The sequence below is a fragment of the Colossoma macropomum genome, unplaced genomic scaffold (genome assembly GCF_904425465.1).
Source record: "Colossoma macropomum unplaced genomic scaffold, Colossoma_macropomum, whole genome shotgun sequence".
Lineage (NCBI taxonomy): Eukaryota > Metazoa > Chordata > Actinopteri > Characiformes > Serrasalmidae > Colossoma > Colossoma macropomum.
The window spans coordinates 26,982,121-27,001,157 of NW_023494793.1; the positions used below are offsets into that span (position 1 = coordinate 26,982,121).

Consider the following 19,037-nt stretch of genomic DNA (forward strand, 5'->3'; position numbering starts at 1 on the left):
CTTTATTGGAAGCTACAGTCTCAAGACCAACATAGCTGTTGATGTTGGCTATGAGGGCTGAAAGATTAACATCAATTCAGAAACTCAATCCTTAATTTAAATACGTAAGGAGGCTCAGGAATGTATCTACATCTGTTCTGAACTGAACTCATCTCATAAACTAAACATATCTCTCTTCTGAATTTATGTTTCAGCAACAAACTGCCCTCGGCTGACCACATAATTAATAAGTGGCCATGTTCGCATGTATATAAAGCAAAATGATAAGAATTCTTTTGAAAATCCCTACGATTCAGAGTGATAACAGTGTATCTGCTGCAATAAAAGTTCCCTATGATAATAATAATAATATGAAATATGTGCATTCTTTGGGTGTTTTAGAGAGCAAGAGGAAGAACGAGAGAGGGGGAGAAAGCGAGAGAGCAAGAGAGCAAGAGAGGCTTTCAGAGATGTCTGATTTTTTAAAAATGCCTTTGGTCCCATTAACAGAGAAGAGTCAGGCTGCATATTCATCACCAAGCTTATCAAATTACATGCCTGAGTTGAGAAAGAGGGCATGTAGCCGAGGGGACATATTAGAATGCTGGGGGAACGCGTACACCTTTTAATGCGCAAAAAGAACGGCTCAAACTAGGTAGTAGGAGCAAGCAATATGACGGCAATAGGACATTGTTAACAAATATAGCAAAATATAACAAAATAGCATTGATAGACTTTTCTAAATGTATAAATATTGTCAATACCTAAAGAACACTGATCAACTGCATATATCAATAAGAAAAGATTTAGCTGGGACTCCCGAGCAGTAGTGGGCAGTGTGGTCAAAAATTTATAACACTTTAATTAAAATTATTAACAGTTTCACTATACACCGATCAGGCATAGCATTATGACCACCTCCTTGTTTCTACGCTCATTGTCCATTTTATCAGCTTCACTTACTATATAGGTGCACTGTAGTTCTACAATTACAGACTGTAGTCCATCTGTTTCTCTGCATGTCCATTCACTGTCCACTCTATTAGACATTCCTACCTTGTCAGTCTACATTGTAGATGTAAAGTCAGAGACGATAGCTCATCTGCTGCTGCACAGTTTGTGTTGGTCATCCTCTAGTCCTTCATCAGTGGTCACAGGATGCTGCCCACAGGACGCTGTTGGCTGGATATTATTGGTTGGTGGACTATTCTCAGTCCAGCAGTGACACTGAGGTGTCTGATCCACTCAGACCAGCACAACACACACTAACACACCACCACCACCACCACCACCACCACCACCAACATCAGTGTTACTGCAGTGCTAAGAATGATCCACCACTCAAATAGTACCTGCTCTGTGAGGGTCCATGGGGTCCTGACCACTGAACAGGGTAAAAGGGGGCTAACAAGGAAACAGATGAACTACAGTCTGTAATTGTAGAACTACAAAGTGCACCTATATAGTAAGTGGAGTTGATAAAATGGACAAGGAGCATAGAAACAAGGAGGTGGTCATAATGTTATACCTGATCGGTGTATACCACAGTGTATATATAACATTTAAAATGTTCAGTAGACCTGTTTTTGTACATTTACAGGGGCTTATCTTTCTGAGATGCCCCTTTGCTTTTATTAAGAACCGTTTTTACAACCAAAGCAAATCTGAAATGTGTGCAAAATAGTATTAACAAATCTGAACAATACATAGACAAAGCCAATACTGCTGTCTAACACTAGCTACACAACCTGGCACCTATGGTGCTAAATGTTTCATGTCAGTTTCTACAGAGCTGAAGTTGGCATCTTATTTGCCAGCTTATTGATCAAATTCTTCATTCCACCTTAAATGAAGCAGCAGTTGTACTCTGGCACTTAAATGTAACTTCTACACTATTTAAGATGGAATGGGAAATTCAAAAGCCAATTTCATCTTCGTCAAATTTCTCAAGTCATTTGTTGTCTCACATGTACGTCCTGTACATTCATACCTCTGACCGTCAGACAATACTGGAATTTAGAAAACATTACAGTCATTCACACTTTCAGTATCAGTAGCTGGTTCACAGCTTGTTTGCTTCACCATCCCTGAAAACTTCTGATGCAACTGATCAAATCAGTTGACTCCTTTTAGGCGGCATGGGAGCAAACAGAAGCACTTCAGTGTTCATGTTAGGCTAAAAAAACCCAAAAGACTGGCTACTCCTTCATGCCTTGAAAACAAAGAAACAAAGACTGTTTCTGATGCAACAGACTAGGCAGCAAGAGGTGATAGAGAGACTACTGCCTTTTCATTTAAAACGTGATGTAAACATCCCTGGCTCAGATGTACGGCCAAACGGGGTAAAGTTAGTGTGGTTTGCACTGCTTGTATATTGCGTTATCTGTGCTAATTTGTGGCAATCCAGTATGACAAAATTCGTACTGGAGGAAGAATTTAAACTGGTATACCACCCACTATTACCAAGTGTCATAGCTGTTCAAAGGTTCCCTCTGTTGCTGAGAGATTTCGAATATGAATGCCATGATTGAAGACAGTATAATTGTCCCTGCCTAACGAGTAGTTAAATCATTGTACTAATAGTTTAGGAGTGTTTTTTTAAAATATGGCCCTTTTCCTGTGCACTTTGCATTTTCCAACGTAAGAAAAAAAAGATATTTGGTGAGATTTGTCCATATTGCCCACCCCTTAACTCACCTTTTGTTCATTCTCAAGGAAGCGTGCCAGGTCATCTGTGTCCAGGTGGTCTTTATGGTTACTATAAGTAAGCATCAGCAGGTATAGATCCCGTCGAGTTGACATCATCTTGTAGAAGGAGCAGAACTCATCAAAGCCCAGCGTTCCCTGGTTATCATCCGTATCCGCCTCCTACAAAAAAACAACAGGATGATAATCATGGCCATCAGAACCATCAAATGTGGGGGTGAAGGTCAGGGGGCATGCCCTCCTCACCTCTCAAAAATGTATATTTTGTCCAGCCCATCTTTACTGCTTCTGTTTGCTGCTTGTTTACCCAAAATAAGTTTGAATAAAGTATCCATATTTTATGTGTTAAAACAGGATATGGTCGGTAATGAAAACTGTCACTCAGTTAAGGAAGGAAAAGGCTCAGTTGCTCAGTGTGACCATGACGTGGAGCAGCTATTTGACTGACATGCAGATCGACCAACCTCAGTGTTTTTCGTGATGTTTAGGGGAAGGCAGCACCACAACAAAAACATGCATGCGAAATAAAAAATAATGTGGCGTAGCGGTTAATGTTTCTGGGAAATGCTGTGTCGGCCTCAAATGCACATCTTAAATAACTTAAAGTTGGGATGCCAAGAGCTTCCCCTGTCACCCGAGCAACAACCAGAACTTAAAGATGAGTCATTTTTACATCGAAATCACAATTTCAAAGAGTGCAATTTTCAAATGGGAAGAGCTGCAATTTCTGTTATAGCCTATAGTATCAACAGCACTGTGTTAAGTTTTAGTTTGGGAAATTTAACCCGATAACATGGATCTTCTGAACCACCTGTAGTTGATCAACCAAACACCCCTGTGCTGTGACATTACAACCACAAACTATGTGTTTAGTTTGCATGAAATTCCTCTGGGTCACGGGGGGTGCTGGAGCCTATCCCAGCGGTCACTGGGTGGAAGGCAGGATACACCTTGGACAGGTTGGACAGGACAGAAAACAGACATATACAATCTCACACACACATTCACACCTAGGGGCAATTTAGCATGTCCAATTGGCCTGGCCGCATGTCTGCGGACTATGGGAGGAAACTGGAGTACCCAGAGGAAATCCATGCAGACAGCCTGCATCTCAATTCCTAAACAATAATAATAATATTAATAATAATGATAATAATAATAATAATAATTGCAGTTTAAATTGCAGTCACAATATTGGTCAGAAAAAATGCAATATTTCACCTAAATCTCTCAGCATTAGCAACTACTGCTCCATAAGGCTGACTACGGTCAGTGAGCAGGATCTACGGGTTACTAGCATTTAGTGTGATAAACAAAAGTTGATATTTTCATTATACATTGTAGTGCAGAAGTTGTTTGAGATGTAAAACTAGTCAACCAAAATTACTCGTCATACCCATCACTATACAGCTTACAAAAAGAGACTAAGAGAGTATTTCCTCCAGCTTCTAAATCACTCCAACGCCCTCGATGGCAGTTATGGACAAACAGAAACACAACAAAAGCAGAAGTTTCCATCACTGCTGACTTCACGGAAAGTATTCCCTACAACACCATGAGTTATGTCCCTGTCCCTGTCCTACATGCAAGACTAAAGAAGAAATGGAGCTTCTCCTTCGAGCCTGCTTCTGATGATGAAATGCAAACTAAACACATCGCAAAGAATCCTAGAAGACAGAAAGCTCCGGAGGAAGCTGACAGTGCCTGGTTACATGAAACTACCCATTCAACAGAGTTCTTGAAGAGTGCGAGGTGCGTCTTGGCTGAGCTGGAGCTGTTCATTAGCATCTCTTCTCCTCTGAACAAAAACACAGAAGAGTGTCTTAGAATCTATTCTCTCTCAGAGCAGAGTGAGTCTACATGTCAGAGCTGTGGGGGAAAATCAAGTTCCACACTCAGCATTTCTGTCAGCCTGAAGGTAATGGAAAAACAGAAACAGTCGATTTCAATTTCGATCAGTTTTGAATGCCAGTTTCTCAATGGAGAATGGTTACTGAAAGGGCATTAATGCTGTAAGAATACCTGCTACCATTTTAAATTAGCCTCGTTTCAGAAGAGTATTGACTCGCCAGCTTAGAGCCTGCATCTCGTCTCAGAAAGGATCTGATGAATATTAAAGGTAGAACTACTATCTTCCTCTCAGGGGGACATTGCAGAGGCCTCGTAAAATAAATCCAAAATGTAATGTTCATAAACCGACGTGGCCTTTTCATTACGTTTCTCAATGGAAAATCACGACAGGATCAAGCTGTTTGCCTCATGCACTTGACGGACGGTATAATCTAAAAGGATTTTGTTCCATGTGAATTTGCACTGAAGCACACCGAAGGGATTTCACAGGGCAAAAGAGAACTGCTTGTGCACCTCCATCACGTTTGATACTTTAAACCCTGATCAGCGACCTGCTGCATAGGTGGCCACGTTGGGGGGATAAAGCACCTACGACTCAATGAACTGGAAAAAAGGTTCAGAACACACTGCCCCGCTCCTTCTCTGCCCAATCCCCGACTGAACTCTGCGGTAAGTGAAGAGATGGTAAATCAGTGCTTTTAGAGTGATAGTTTGGTAAAAAATCAAATTTAGGTCATTTTCCCCTTAATAAAAAAATGACCAGCCACGAAATGTTTGATGTCCACATGTAACCGAAGCATACACTTGGCCAGTTGGCATCATGCAGATGACATGCTTAAATCATCAAACACCTCAAATTAACTCCAGTTGTGGGGGATTCCACTGATTTTTCAAAATTTCTGCATAACTTAATTGCTGAGATGTAAACAAAATTATTCAGAGTGGTTTGATGAAAAATGGTTCACTGTAGACAGACTCAGATTTCTTTACAGTGGTGGTGAAAGGATCCAGAGATCATGTTTACAATGCAGACTTGGGACATTTTACTATCCAAAATGAGCAGTGAACCTACACGTGCCCGAATTTGTATATCGCTGCTGTCGGAACGAAAGCTTGTATCTCCAAAATGACAACTTTACAGGAGAGGGAAAAAACACTTCTTACTTTTAATGTAAGTCAATGGAACCAGACTTTTTCCCCAAGTCATTTTGGGTCATTTCTTTTGGTTCTTTTGGTAACTGTTTATTTACATTACTAATGTGTTGTATATGCCTAATGAAATGTAAATGCATAGAACAGTGTATTTTACATCAGACCACTCTGAAGGACTCTGAATGTGACACATTGTTCTCAATAAAAATGAACAAATGTACAGACACCATACAGATTTCATGTTTCATGTATTTGTTAGCTATATTAGCCACCTAGCTCAACTACAAACATGTCTTGGCTGATTCAATATACATGTGGATAAGTGAAAAATTGTACAGGTGGAATTTTTGCCAAGCCATCGCCATTAACTCATAGGAAAACGTTTTTCACATCCCAACGCTTCCTAGGACCCTACTTCAGTGTTTCATTTCCACAGCTCCTTGCCAGGAAGCTCAAATCCGTTGAGTTGACAAGCAAAAGACCAGGCAGAGGAAGCGAGCAAGGCCGCGAGAACGAGACTGGCGGTCTATGGATCCAGGCTGTGGAGGATCAGAGGCTTGACAGGAAAAACAGGTCAACAACACTTCAGGCACCAGAGCGGGGGGGCATTATTCACACTTGTTTTCCGTCTTTTTCCTAGGAGCATCATTCACACTTCAGAAGAGACAAACCCCACACCTCGGTCCTTGCTTTCTTGAAAAGAACATTGCCATTTTTATTCAGATCTGAATACTGACTCAAAAACAGTTTAGAATCTGGGGGAAATTAATTAGGTGACAGCAATTAATGTCAATGGAGAAGCCAGACTAATATCCATTAATACATTTTACAATGAGGGGCTTAGCAAGTCCAGATTAAGCCTAACTCTGGATTAACCACCCTGTTAAAAGTTTAATTTAATTGAAAAGTCATTTTGGGAACAATACTCTGTTCCTAGGAAATCATTCAAAAGCAGTGGCTCTCAAGTGAGTCAGTGTAGAGATAAGAGGGACAATGTAAAAAATAGTCCAGAACAAAGAGAAAAACCCTGAAAATGTCCTGCATCCAGCATCAGTTTAAAAAAGTAATGACTTGAATGCACGTTTTACCATAGCGTCCATGTTAAGGCCTTTTGATACATAAGACATTTTGATACACGTTACTTGTTCGGTGTGGACGTGTGTGTGTGTGGGCAGAGATAGATGTAAGCAGAAAACTCACTCAGATATAAACACTTCAGTGAAATCTGCTGACAGTTGCTGCTTTTTTTCATAAAAAAAGACATAGGTGGGTAGGCCTGGGTAACAGGCTGATGTAATAGGATATTGGCTATGATTGTAATAAGTAATAATTTAAACCCTATATGTCATTGAAAATAGTACAAAGACAACAAATCAAATGTTGAAACTGAGAAATTTTATTGTTTTTTTTTTGTTTTTAATATATGCCCATTTTGAATTTGATGCCAACAACATGTTCCAAAAAAGTTGGGACAGGGGCATGTTCACCACTGTGTTTCATCACTTGGCATCAAATCCAAAATGGGCATATATTTTTCAAAAAACAATAAAATTTTTCACTTTCAACATTTGATTTGTTGTCTTTGTAGTAATTTTTTTCAAAAAAAGTTGGGATGCTGTATATATATATATATATATATATACATATATATATATATATATATATACCAGCATACATTTGAAACGATGCCTTTTGTTTCTCTGCCTTCACTCAATCCTGCTGGCACACCTGGCAGTTCTATTTCGATGTAGAGCTCTAGTCTGCAGTCTAGTCTTAAGCATAATTTTACTTCCATGTGATATTAATGAAAGTGTGCAATAGTTTGCACACTCTTTCTTGTCTCCTCTTTGGTATTGGGATATAAGCTGACCTCCTCCAATCTGCTGGCCATTGAGCCATTTTCCAGATTCAGAAAAATTTGGTCAGTCCTTCAACCGAACCTTTAGAGTCTGTTTGTAGTCTATTTGGTTTTGGTGAACATCATCTTGTGATGTCCAGGTATACGGTGGACGTGGAAGTTGATTAGTCTTTCTTGTGCTTCATTTCTGTTTCCAAGGCCGTGCTGCCCAACGATATTTTATTCATTCTTGTTTCAGACCTTAGCATTCCAGTCTCCAACCACCAGCAGTACATCTTATTTGAAGATCTTGTCAATTTCAGCCTGAGTCTGACAATAGTACTTTTTCGCTTTCTTCATTGCTTGTGTCTATTGTTGGGGCATAAACCTGGATGACTTTAATGCTGAAAGCATGTGGATGAAATCAGATTGAAGTATGTTTTCTCAGGGACCTTTATAAGGATGTGTTGAAAATATACTTTCACTTCAAATCAACAAATCATGTCATTTGACCAGGGTGTCCAAACTTTTGCATACACTTTAAATAATAAATATAAAACTCATTCATGTTTAGTTGGTGTTGAAGCTCTGGGTGTTTGAAATCAGTGAACACTATTTTTTCCCTTCACTTTAGATGAAAGAGAAGACATACATGATATTGGTTGGTCAGCTGTGAAGGACGTGGCACTTATTGTGGTGCTCAGCACAAAAATTGATGGTTTTTAAACTTACAGTTTAAGAACACAAATCAGCACGGTGTGTAGGGTAGAGGAATGCTTTTCAGTTACCGTACGCTTTGATTCATAGACAACCATGAAAAGAAGCATGCTTTAGAGTGAAACCATGCCGTCTGAACGCCCCCTTAGAAGAAGTAAAACACAAAAGAAACAGAAGACTAGGACTGAAAACCACTGCTATAATATAGGAATAATAATTTTGATGAATATTTGAGATTTCTTTCAAAGGCTGCTTGCTGGTAGTCCAGTGGTTAATGCCAGCAATCAAGCCAAGGCTGATTAGTTGTTTGATTCTCAAACTGGGGATGGTTAAGTGGGCCAACTGCACAGTGTGGTTTCTTGTTTCAATGTACTGTAACAAGAACCGTTGTACAAGCATGTGGCTTGAGGTATTAACATCCAAGACAAGGCAGGCCTTCTAGCATCCAGGGAAGCTTTTTATAATAAATATTCAAATTAAGGTAAAAAGGAAATCAGGCTTATGAGAAAACAAAGTAAGTGAAAGGGAGAAATAGATTGTTCGGTGTTTTTCTTTAGCCATGGTGTACAATTCAGAAAAATCGTGCAAAGTTATTCTCCCTGATAATCAAACGAAGCTAACAGAGCCAAGGCCCAAAAAGCCTCTCCCAGCAGACAGACACAGACATGCACACGAGGCCAGATTGCTCCCCTGTGCTTTATTCTGTCTTACAATAAAGGCCATCTGTGTCCGTTTACAGCAGATGGGGCGGGCCCTGATGGAGTGTGAAGCTTAGCGACCTGCAAACAGCCGAGGCGAGATCTCCGCCACATACAGTACTTACACACGCGCTCACTAATCCAGCCTGGCTGGGAAATGGCTTTTTGAGAGCAGTGAGGCTCCACATGCATAAGTTCTCATGGGTCAGGCAATGGTTTGGCCTACAAAGATGGAGTGTGTGCTTGACAAAAGTGTCAAATTTGCCCTTAGCTGATATACAGCACCATTCTTTACCTTCCAGATTATGCTTATGGATAATATATCTGATGGATGCTTCAATCTGAGAGTAGGTCATAGTCAAATCCGAATGGGCCTAAACGATATTAAAGCCCTCCAGGGGACATTAACTAACTGCATTCTCGCTCACATGCACATAGCCCCCTGCAATCGCACAGACTTTATAGATCAATCCACCAAATCTGCCACACATGACTGCTGGACCATTGTAGCCAAATGTACTTAACATAGGACACATTCTGCCTAAAAAGCATGTATGAAACTGGCATACAAGTCTAAAGGTGTGGTTTATGTGTAGCATACAGAGATGTCCAGAAGTCAGAAACCATCCTTCATTTATTAAATACCCAGTCTAAATGGCCATTAAAGTGGAACTCCACCCATTTTGCAAACTTACTTAATCCTTCAGTGGTTTAGATGAAAACGAAATCATTCAGAGTGGTTCAGTGTGAAACGTGCCTTTCTAGGGAAATTTACAGAGTTAGAATTGGTCACCATTATAGTACTAGGAACCAGACATCTGAAGCATTTAATGGCTCTAAAAGCTACATCCTGTTAAGTTATTACAGAAAATGGTTATGAATGTGTTAATTGATACCTTGTTTTATGATAGTTTTGTTATGAAATTTTGGCCTAAAACTGTATTTTTAATATAAACTATTACTCCAGGATTGCTACTGTATTTCCTCTCAAAACCGCATTCTTAACTGACATTAATGCATGCAAGCTAATATGCTTTTGTAGTTACTAGCATGTAGCTACAGCCGTTCAACATGGCTAATGCCAATGTTGTATCCGATTCAGGTCACTAAAAAAGTCAGGTCTCATATTCACGTTCCCTATGACAACGGCAAGCCACACTGGAACTACGGAAAGCGAAAAGGTTCAAAAACACTTTGTATGACAGCTGTATTTACTCAGTCAGCTGTGTTATCTTCGGTAAATTTACATTGGGGATTGGGTGAAAACAAAGTAGTGTTGCTTGGCGTTGTTATCTGTTCAGTGAATGCGCACGCCCAAAGATCTGATTTGTCAAAGGGAACGTATATTTGAGGGGGAACCGAATCAGATACAACACCAGCAGAAGCTTTTGTTTATAGTTCATTTTTACAACTTTCTTTCCTATTTTTAGAGGATGACAAAGTGTGTGGAGGACTTCAATAAGGTCTGTTTCCAAAATGTTGTATATCGATTTAAGCAGAATACACAAATGAGTTGCAGCAGCTTGAAGAAGACTGAACCCACTGGCACCAAAGCAGAAGAACCCAGGGCGAATGGAAATTGACATCATCAACAACAAACTACTTGCTACTCACCAGTTTATGGGGTAGGAAAGTGAGGTGCAACTGTGATTTATCACATTTATATTGATAACATGTGACGCAACGCCGCCAACCAAAACAACACAAAAGTCGTGCGCGGCGGAGAGGTACACACAGGACGTTGTGAGGAAAAAGTAGTACCCAAAAAACATAAATTTTTTAATTTAGCACTACTTTACCATTATCACCGTGACATATAAAACCATATAACACACATGTAAGCTCACTGGTCATTTTGCATAGCAGATAAAATGGTGATATTTGTAGTGTAGACATACGGACGTCTGGTTCCTAGTACTATAATAGTGAACAATTCTCAGTAAATTTCCCTAGAAAGGTGCAATGATTTTGTTTACATCTAAATGGTTGACTGAGTAAGTCATTTTGCAAAATCAGTGGAGCTCCCCTTTAAGTACAAGTAAATCATTTTTCAGGAGATATTTCTGAGGAGATAGGTGTGAAGTAATTCAATTGCATAAGGGGGAACATTAAAGGAAAATAAGTGAAAAAACAAGAGTTTCCAAAATTTGAGTTGAGAGTCCTGGTAGACCACCAAAACTGTCACCATCACACATACAGTTCCTTTAAATGTATACTTACAACAATGTATTAGGTGGTCAGTTATTTCAAATTAAATATTTTTTTGAAAACAGCAAAAATAAAGTTATATTTAATATTATAACTTATCAATTTTATTGATTTTAGTAAATATATGCTAATCACAAATTTGTTGCCTGCAACACACTCATAAAAAGATATGATAAGGGCTCCAACTTTTTAGGAATTGGCTTTGTAAGTCCTGTTTGCTGCTGTACCTTCTCACTCATGAGACTCAGAGACACAAACATGCCCTCAGAGAATCGCTCACATGCATGGTCAGTCTGTCCAACAGTAGGCGGCGTACCTTGAACATCTGCTTGACTTTCTGTCTGGGCAGGTTGACATTGAGTTTGTGCAGAAGCTGCAGCACCTCGCTGATGCTCAGACTGCCATCTCCATTCTTGTCCGCCTCAGTGAACGTCTGCTTCAACCATGTGGCCACACAGTTAAGGGACTGACCACCACACACGAAGACATAAAGACATACACTATACTACGACAAGGTGATGAACACAAGCTTAACCTGCGTTTTACTCAGCTTAAGCACACAACTGCTGTGTACTGTCGAGGTGAGCAATATGGTGTAAAACAGGGGTCGGCAATCAGGCTTTTTTACTCTCCTGTTTCGGCTCCACAGCAGAATTAGATTTTTAGGTAAAAATAAAATAATCCTCCTTTGCAGTAAAATAAAGCTCTGCTAACCATTCTAACACTGTTTCAACACTAAAGGGTCTTAAACACTGGAGTTAATGTATAACTGCTAATTCACCCTTTAAGAATCTCACCTAGCTAGTAGCTAACGAAAAGCAAAGAGAAAGATAATTTGAGACAGCATGGACTTATTTGCATTTATAAGCACTGAAGCTTGTTTCCTGATACGTCTAACCTGCAATGAGAAACTTTTAAACTCTAAAAAGTCACGAAGTTGAAGTCAGTTTCTCATTCTCCAGCTTCTTGTTTGAATTTTCCTGTTCCACCTTAAATGGTGCAGCTGTTACATTCTGGGACCTCAAGCACCATTTAAGGTGGAGCGGGAAAATACAAACAAGAAGCTGGAGAATGAGAAGTGACTTCAGCCTCGTAAAAAGTCGAACATTAAGAGACATTTTACAAGAAACTAACTTATTCTACTTTTGGAAGTGTTTCCTGCTGGAGATGTGAGAAAAGCAGCTACAGCTGAGCTAAAGCTTGAAGCAGAGGAAAGTAAGTCTGCATTTTCATTTATATCATATTTTTTATCCTATACTCGGACATTAGCACATACTCAGACATTTTACCGTCTTAAACATATTTAAATATGTTTAAGATGGTAAAATGCACATAAAATATTGTGGCCCCCAAGTTGAATTTTTATTGAAAAATCGTTTGGGTTGCTGACCCCTGGCCTAAAAGCTAAAAAAATATTTGCAAGGCCAGATAATTGAATTTATATACTATGATAACAATGTCCACAAAATACATTTTATATATATGTATATATATATATATATATATATATATATAGAGAGAGAGAGAGAGAGAGAGAGAGAGCGAGAGAAAATAAACTACACTGAACATGTATGAATACTAACTGTAAATATTTACTATAACAGTCTACGATAATCAAAGCAAATGAATCATGTTTAACGTTGATTATTCATAACTCATCATAATGAGTGATTCACAACCTGATATCTTATTCCAGCAGATTACTGCATATCCCTGGGGCTTTGCATCTACATTTCTCTCATTTTCACTGCCTTACAGCAGCTCACAGTTGCTTACACTTCAGATCACTTTAAGGAATGCCTTCAGTGGAGGATTAGAATGTTAAATGGAGATACTTATAAGAAGTCTGTTATATAAAAAATCATAAATAATGCAGGTTTAATCCCTGACATTTGCCAAATGAAGCGCATCCCCAACAACCAGTTATCATCACAACAGCTTAAATGACTGAATGCTAATATATAGGTAACAAAGAAATACTCCAGCCTTTTTCAACCTAATCTTTTATCTGCCATCTCTGTTGTGTTAATTACCATGGATGATATTTTTCCTGCACTTAGAAAAGAAAACTTCACTGATTTAAAAACCTGTCCTACTTTTACAGATGCAGCAGAGATTAGACCTTTAAAGCTGCAAAGTAACCAGTTAGCATTACTTAATTTTCCTCAATGCTAACTGGTTCCCTACTAGCTTTCATTCATTTTTAGCTCTATAAACCTTCCAAATGCTCTATAAAGTTATCTGCAATCAAGACAGTGTTCTGAATCCATTATGCACTCAACATCTGGCAGCCCTCAGCACTGAACCCAACGAGAATGTCTCATTGTCAAACTTTCTAATTTAGAGCTAAACACATAACATTTTTTCATCTGGCAACTTACTGTCTATAATCACACACTGTAACTGGGAAAAATAATCCATGAAAAGGATATTGATCCCGGGTACGCTGACGTTTGGCCAGGCTGTCCTCATCGCTGATGCCTGCCATAAGGTACTTAAGGCCGGTAATCCAGGTGCGTGCCTCCTCGCCCGTCCCAGAGACCAGGTCCAGAGACTCCATGTGTTCACCATAGTAGATGCTGAAGCAACAGTTGGGGTCGAAGCTGCCATCTGAGTAGCGCTGGAATATCTCTGACTGCTTACCCTCGCACACCTCCCGGATGGAGTCGATGGAAACTGGGAGGACAGAGAGTGGAGGAAGTGTGTGAGGGACACAGCTCTGGTGTTACTGGTAGGGGTGATCAGAGAGAGGAACAGATGGGATGTAGAAAAAGAAAGAAAGAAAGGAAAAAGAAAGGAAAAGAAAACAAAAGGGTGCAAACCATCCTCATTGATGACTTCTTAGAGCCATGGTTTCCAATTTCGGTTCCACTAACCCCCAAAAATTTCCCAGCTCTAACACAGCTGACTTCACCTCATCAAGTAAATGTGGCACTTCAAGAGTGAAATCATGTGTTTAGAAGAGGGCTTTGCAAAAACACTAAAAGGGTTTAGAGGAAGGAAACTAAGGACCACTGTAAGGAGTTCTGATGATTGTTGGAGACGTTTTTCTGTTGTACACACATATTACATAGTGTTATAACATCCAAAGCAAGGTAATGTTCTTATAGGTATCAGTGAAGCTTTGGAAAAGGTAAGATAAATGTCTAAGTAAGGACAAAAAGAAAACTGGCTGCTGAGTAACTCCAAGAAAAACAAGAAACAGGTGAGAGGAATAATAACAGACTGTTTACAGACTGTTTGCCAGCATTCGGCAACCTAAATCTCAGAGGTACTTCATATCTGGCAGTTGGTAGTCCCTGCAGGTGAACCTAGTAAGAAGCGCTTCATGTGTGGTATCTGGTGTTTTAGAAGAGGGTAGTACAAAAACAGTACATGGGTCCAGAGGAATGGAACTGAAGAACACAGTAAAGAGTCAATCTTGATGAATATTTGCTATTTTTTTTCTATTCTAAACAGGACTGTTGCTTAAGATTTTAACATCCAAGGCAAGGTAATATCATTCTAGGAATCAGGAATAAAAAATATAAAATATATAAATATAAAACATATATATAAACAAGACATAGGTGAAATGAATAACAACTGACATTCTATACTGACATTATATATAGCTGCAGCACACACCTCAATGGAGGCACAGAAGTAGGAAGCATCCCCATTGAGAGGAATAAGCAATAACAATAACAATAACAAAGCAATAATAGCATGGGTCAAAAGGCCTTAGTCTGCTTAATAATGCTAATCAGGGTCTGGTTATGGACTAGAAATGGGTACAACACTTAACCAACTGACTGTTATTGCACATTCTATCACCTGAATAGCAAACAGCATTCATTTCTCCATAATTGTTAGAACATAAGCTGTCTGTTCTACATTACAATTGAACTGCCACAGATGGCGCGCCTGAATGTTTCGTGATCATAACCCTTGTTAGCAATGCACTCGGCACGTTATGAGGCATTCTGTCATTTAGAATATTGTACCATGACACTTTTTTGGGGGAGGGGGGGCGGGGGTGGGGTTGCGAGGCATGGCAGAGGATGAAAGGTTTTCATCAGCTCAACAGCAGGTTCAGCACCAGATCAAAACATTTGGCATGAATACCATTTCCACAGAGTGACCTTGGGGCTGCACTGGGCCGCTGTTGAATAATGCAAACCGGAGAGTTGACGAGGCTAATACGGCTGCCTTTGCAGGCTTCTGTAGTCAGCTTTAGAGTTCAAAAATGTGCCCAATTGCTGGAGCTGTTCTGTTTTTGAAACTTCAGTAGAAAACTTTGCTTTGTGATTCACAGGCACGTTGCCTACCAAACCTGGAGAACGAATAAGTGCATGCAGGCCAGGTTCACTGCGACTGAATTCCTTCCAGTTAAAGTGGATGTATTATTGAGGCAACTTAAAGAGCTGATTAATTCGCCGGCTGCAGTGGGCCATCAGCGCGCTGAACTTTATCTGTGCTGCCGGAGATACAATGGGCTCCGTCGTTTAGGCATGACTCAACGTGTCGCTTTAACACCGCCGTCAATCCTGCTGAGCAAGTCTGCACTCGGCTGCAAAGTCACTACTGTGGCTTGTTACAGTTCTATGCAGCCAGTGTAGTCAATGTTTGGCAAGAACTACAGAGCTGAAAGGCATTAACACTGACAGTGATGGAAAGACAACAAATACTATTGCACATTTGCTCATTTGACCAACAACCACTGAAAAAGAGCCACAGCAAGTATTTTAACTCTCAACAAATGTGCTTGCATTGAAAAACACAAATGATTAGACAAACTGCAAATGAAAGTCTAGTTGGTCAGGATATTCTCGACCAGCCTTCTTTTCAGTATTGAACTGGGCTTTATACAGTGAACTACTTTTATACTTTTATACACTGATCAGGCATAGCACTATGACCACCTCCTTTTTTCTATGCTCATTGTCCATTTTATCAGCTCCACTTACTATACAGGCACACTTTGTAGTTCTACAATTACAGACTGTAGTCCATCTGTTTCTCTGCATACTTCATTAGCCCCCTTTTACCCTGTACACGGAGGCAACTTTGTTTACTCTGCTTGCTAGGTAGCAACAACAAAAAAAGGCAACGCATAAAACAAACTGTATTTTAAAGTTTGCAAGGCTAGCTAATTAGCTTATTGATGCCGGCCTAGCTGAGCACAAATGCATTTTTACCGAAAATCAACTCCTCACTGTCCCCCCTTCTTCCCTTGTGCTAAAATTTGCCACTTGTGTAAATTAGATCATTCATCTTGAGTTTATGAGTTTAGCAAATGTTACTGAACATAGTACTAAAATGCAGGCAGATGGGGGGTCAACTCTGCAGTAAACTCTACAAGGCAACAGTTCAGCACAATCTAGCGATGTTGCTGCTAAAACGTATCTACTAAACCTGGTAATTAACAGATGAATTAGGTGTGGTTGATCAGGGGAATTACCAACCTGTGTTAGACTCCCAAAAAGAAGATACAGAAAAATTCATGAAATTGGCCATTTTTTTTTACTTTAATGCTTTGAATACATTTTGGATAGAAACTGTATTTTACATGCTCATATATTTTCTTCCATATGAGCTGCAGCCATCCAAAATCAGGCTTGGGTACCCCTGTTCTAGACCAGCAAGAGCAGAGTGAAAGAAACACTTAGGGAACAGGCTAGCTTACTAAATGCACTCCTATGAAAGAGGAAAAGTCTGTAACTTTCCCCTCACTTCTGAATGATAGTCGTTTCCGTCTTTCGATAGGTACTTAACTGCAAATTGGCACTTACTTTTGGCCCTCTCGTTCTTCCTGGAGGGCCTCCAGCGGATGCAGGACTTGTGCTCGTCCAGGTAGAAGTAGCGCACCAGGCCCTTGGAGCCGCCCCGCAGCTTCACCATCTGAGTCCCTGTCTGCATTGAGCTCATGCATTTTTCCACTGTAAGAGAAAGAGGTAAAAACAGGGCAGTTTTAGGCACGTCTGCCAACGTTAGGCTAGCTCAAAGGAGTAATTCACTTAAAATGTTAAATTGCTAACATAATTAATAAAGAATTAGAGTTTAGTTATCATTACCGAAATTAAATCACGCTAAGTGGTCCCCAATACCTTTCATTCACTGTCAGCTATGACTTTATAAATGTACTTCTATGAACGCACCTCATTCATTATGCTATAACTGTAATTGAAATTTTCCTTGACAATTAATCAGAATACTTTTCCACAGTTTATAGATAAAAGGATACTAGTTATCAACACTGTTTGAACCAACGGTTCAACGTTGAAGGCCCCAAAACACAAAAGTAGGCCACTTGTGGTCACTGACAGGCCGAATTACCAGAAAAGTCATTAAGTCATATAGCCTTGAGTCTAACTGCTTCTCACACACAAAAAGCATTTTTCAAACCGGACATTTTGCAGCACTACAAGTAGAATAGATCCATCTATTTTAAGAGAGGCTCATCTAAGTCCTTGACATGGACCTTCCACACTTGCTTTAGTCAACATAAACAGTTATTGGAAAATGCAACATTTATAAATAATACGCATAAAAACTGTACACGAAACTTTTGAGGTTTCCCATAAAAAATGCCTGATCACTGAAGTTACCAACCGCCAAGCATTTACCTCCAAGTGCTTCTGTACTGGTAGAAAGAAAAATAAACACTATGTTCTCAATCTTTTATCGAGAAGGATTGAAGATGATCAAGAAAATAAACTAACATTAACACTAATAAGCAATAGACCCATCCTTACCCATATTTCAAGGTACTTGGTAATAAAACTGTCATGGTGTCTCATTGATCCGCAGCATAAAATGTAGCATGGAGAATGCTGTTCAAAGCATTACAATCTCCCACACTCAGCTTGATCAATAAAGTATCTGACCATGCTCTCGCACACTGCCGCACCATCCCCTCCAGTCCTCTGCGATGTACAAGCAGCAGTCAGTCATTAATAATTGAGGGCTGCCCTTCTGACTTGCACCCTACTTGGCCACACTGCAACTTCAAATATACATGCTGCATTAAGCTACTCTCAATTAATAAGAAATAAAGGTTCAATAAAACAGTGCTCCAACTAAAAATGCTAAGGTAAGGTTAGCATAATGCTAACTGGACACCATTAGCCTTCATGGACTGATAGCAGCACTGTTCCTTTATAGGGAAACCAAATTTCCACCAATATCTTCATATTTCAATTATTAGGACGTAATCAAAGTCATTCAGAGTGGCTTGATGTTAAATGCTCCATTTGGGACCAACTTGGTGAGCCAGAATTGTTCACAGTGGTGGTGGAAGGAACCAGACATCTGAATGAAATGCCTCAGACATTGTTTTACGATATTCTGGCTTAATTTTTTTTTTTTAAATCAATTAATTGTGGGCACGTATATGTGTGTTGTTATGCAAAACAGTTCCCAAAGAAAAAACATCACTATTTCATTATTACATTATCTATGTTACATATAAAAACTCAGAAGGCATGTGTAGGTTCATTATGGATAGTGAATGAAATGGCTGTATCTGTGCAAATCCTGGTTCCCATCACCAATATTAGAAAAGAAATCCAAGTCATTTTCACTCCAATGTTTCTCTACAATGACCCATTTCACATCGATCCATCCTATGATTGGGTTTACATCTCAGTTATGCAGAAATGGTTAAAAATCAATAGGTACTGGATAGACTGGGTAGTTACCAGGACATTGCAAACAGCTGTCAGGTGTAAAGTTGAAAAATTGACCATACTGGGACTGAACATGCTACATGTAAGCTTCAATGCAGAATTTGTGCCTCGTCCTAACAGAAGTCAGAGCTGAAACACTCCTTATGACTTCAATATGAATGGGTGGAGCCATTCATGCTGTAGGCTTAAATGGTAGACGTGTAAATTACTACTACTACT

The 19,037-nt window shown here is 39.6% G+C and overlaps 1 protein-coding gene across 4 annotated transcripts in view; it reads right to left on the reverse strand.

The window, feature by feature from the left end:
- The window catches only part of plch2a (phospholipase C, eta 2a), a 221,437-nt gene that overhangs the window by 44,013 nt on the left and 158,387 nt on the right, over positions 1 to 19,037 (reverse strand). For all 4 annotated transcript variants that reach the window (XM_036579011.1, XM_036579012.1, XM_036579013.1 and 1 more), the window contains 4 exons: positions 16,923 to 17,069; positions 13,581 to 13,824; positions 11,465 to 11,594; positions 2,677 to 2,847 (listed from right to left, as the gene is read on the reverse strand). In XM_036579011.1, coding sequence (XP_036434904.1) covers positions 2,677 to 2,847; positions 11,465 to 11,594; positions 13,581 to 13,824; positions 16,923 to 17,069 — 692 coding nt within the window. The remainder of the gene's footprint in view (positions 1 to 2,676; positions 2,848 to 11,464; positions 11,595 to 13,580; positions 13,825 to 16,922; positions 17,070 to 19,037) is intronic.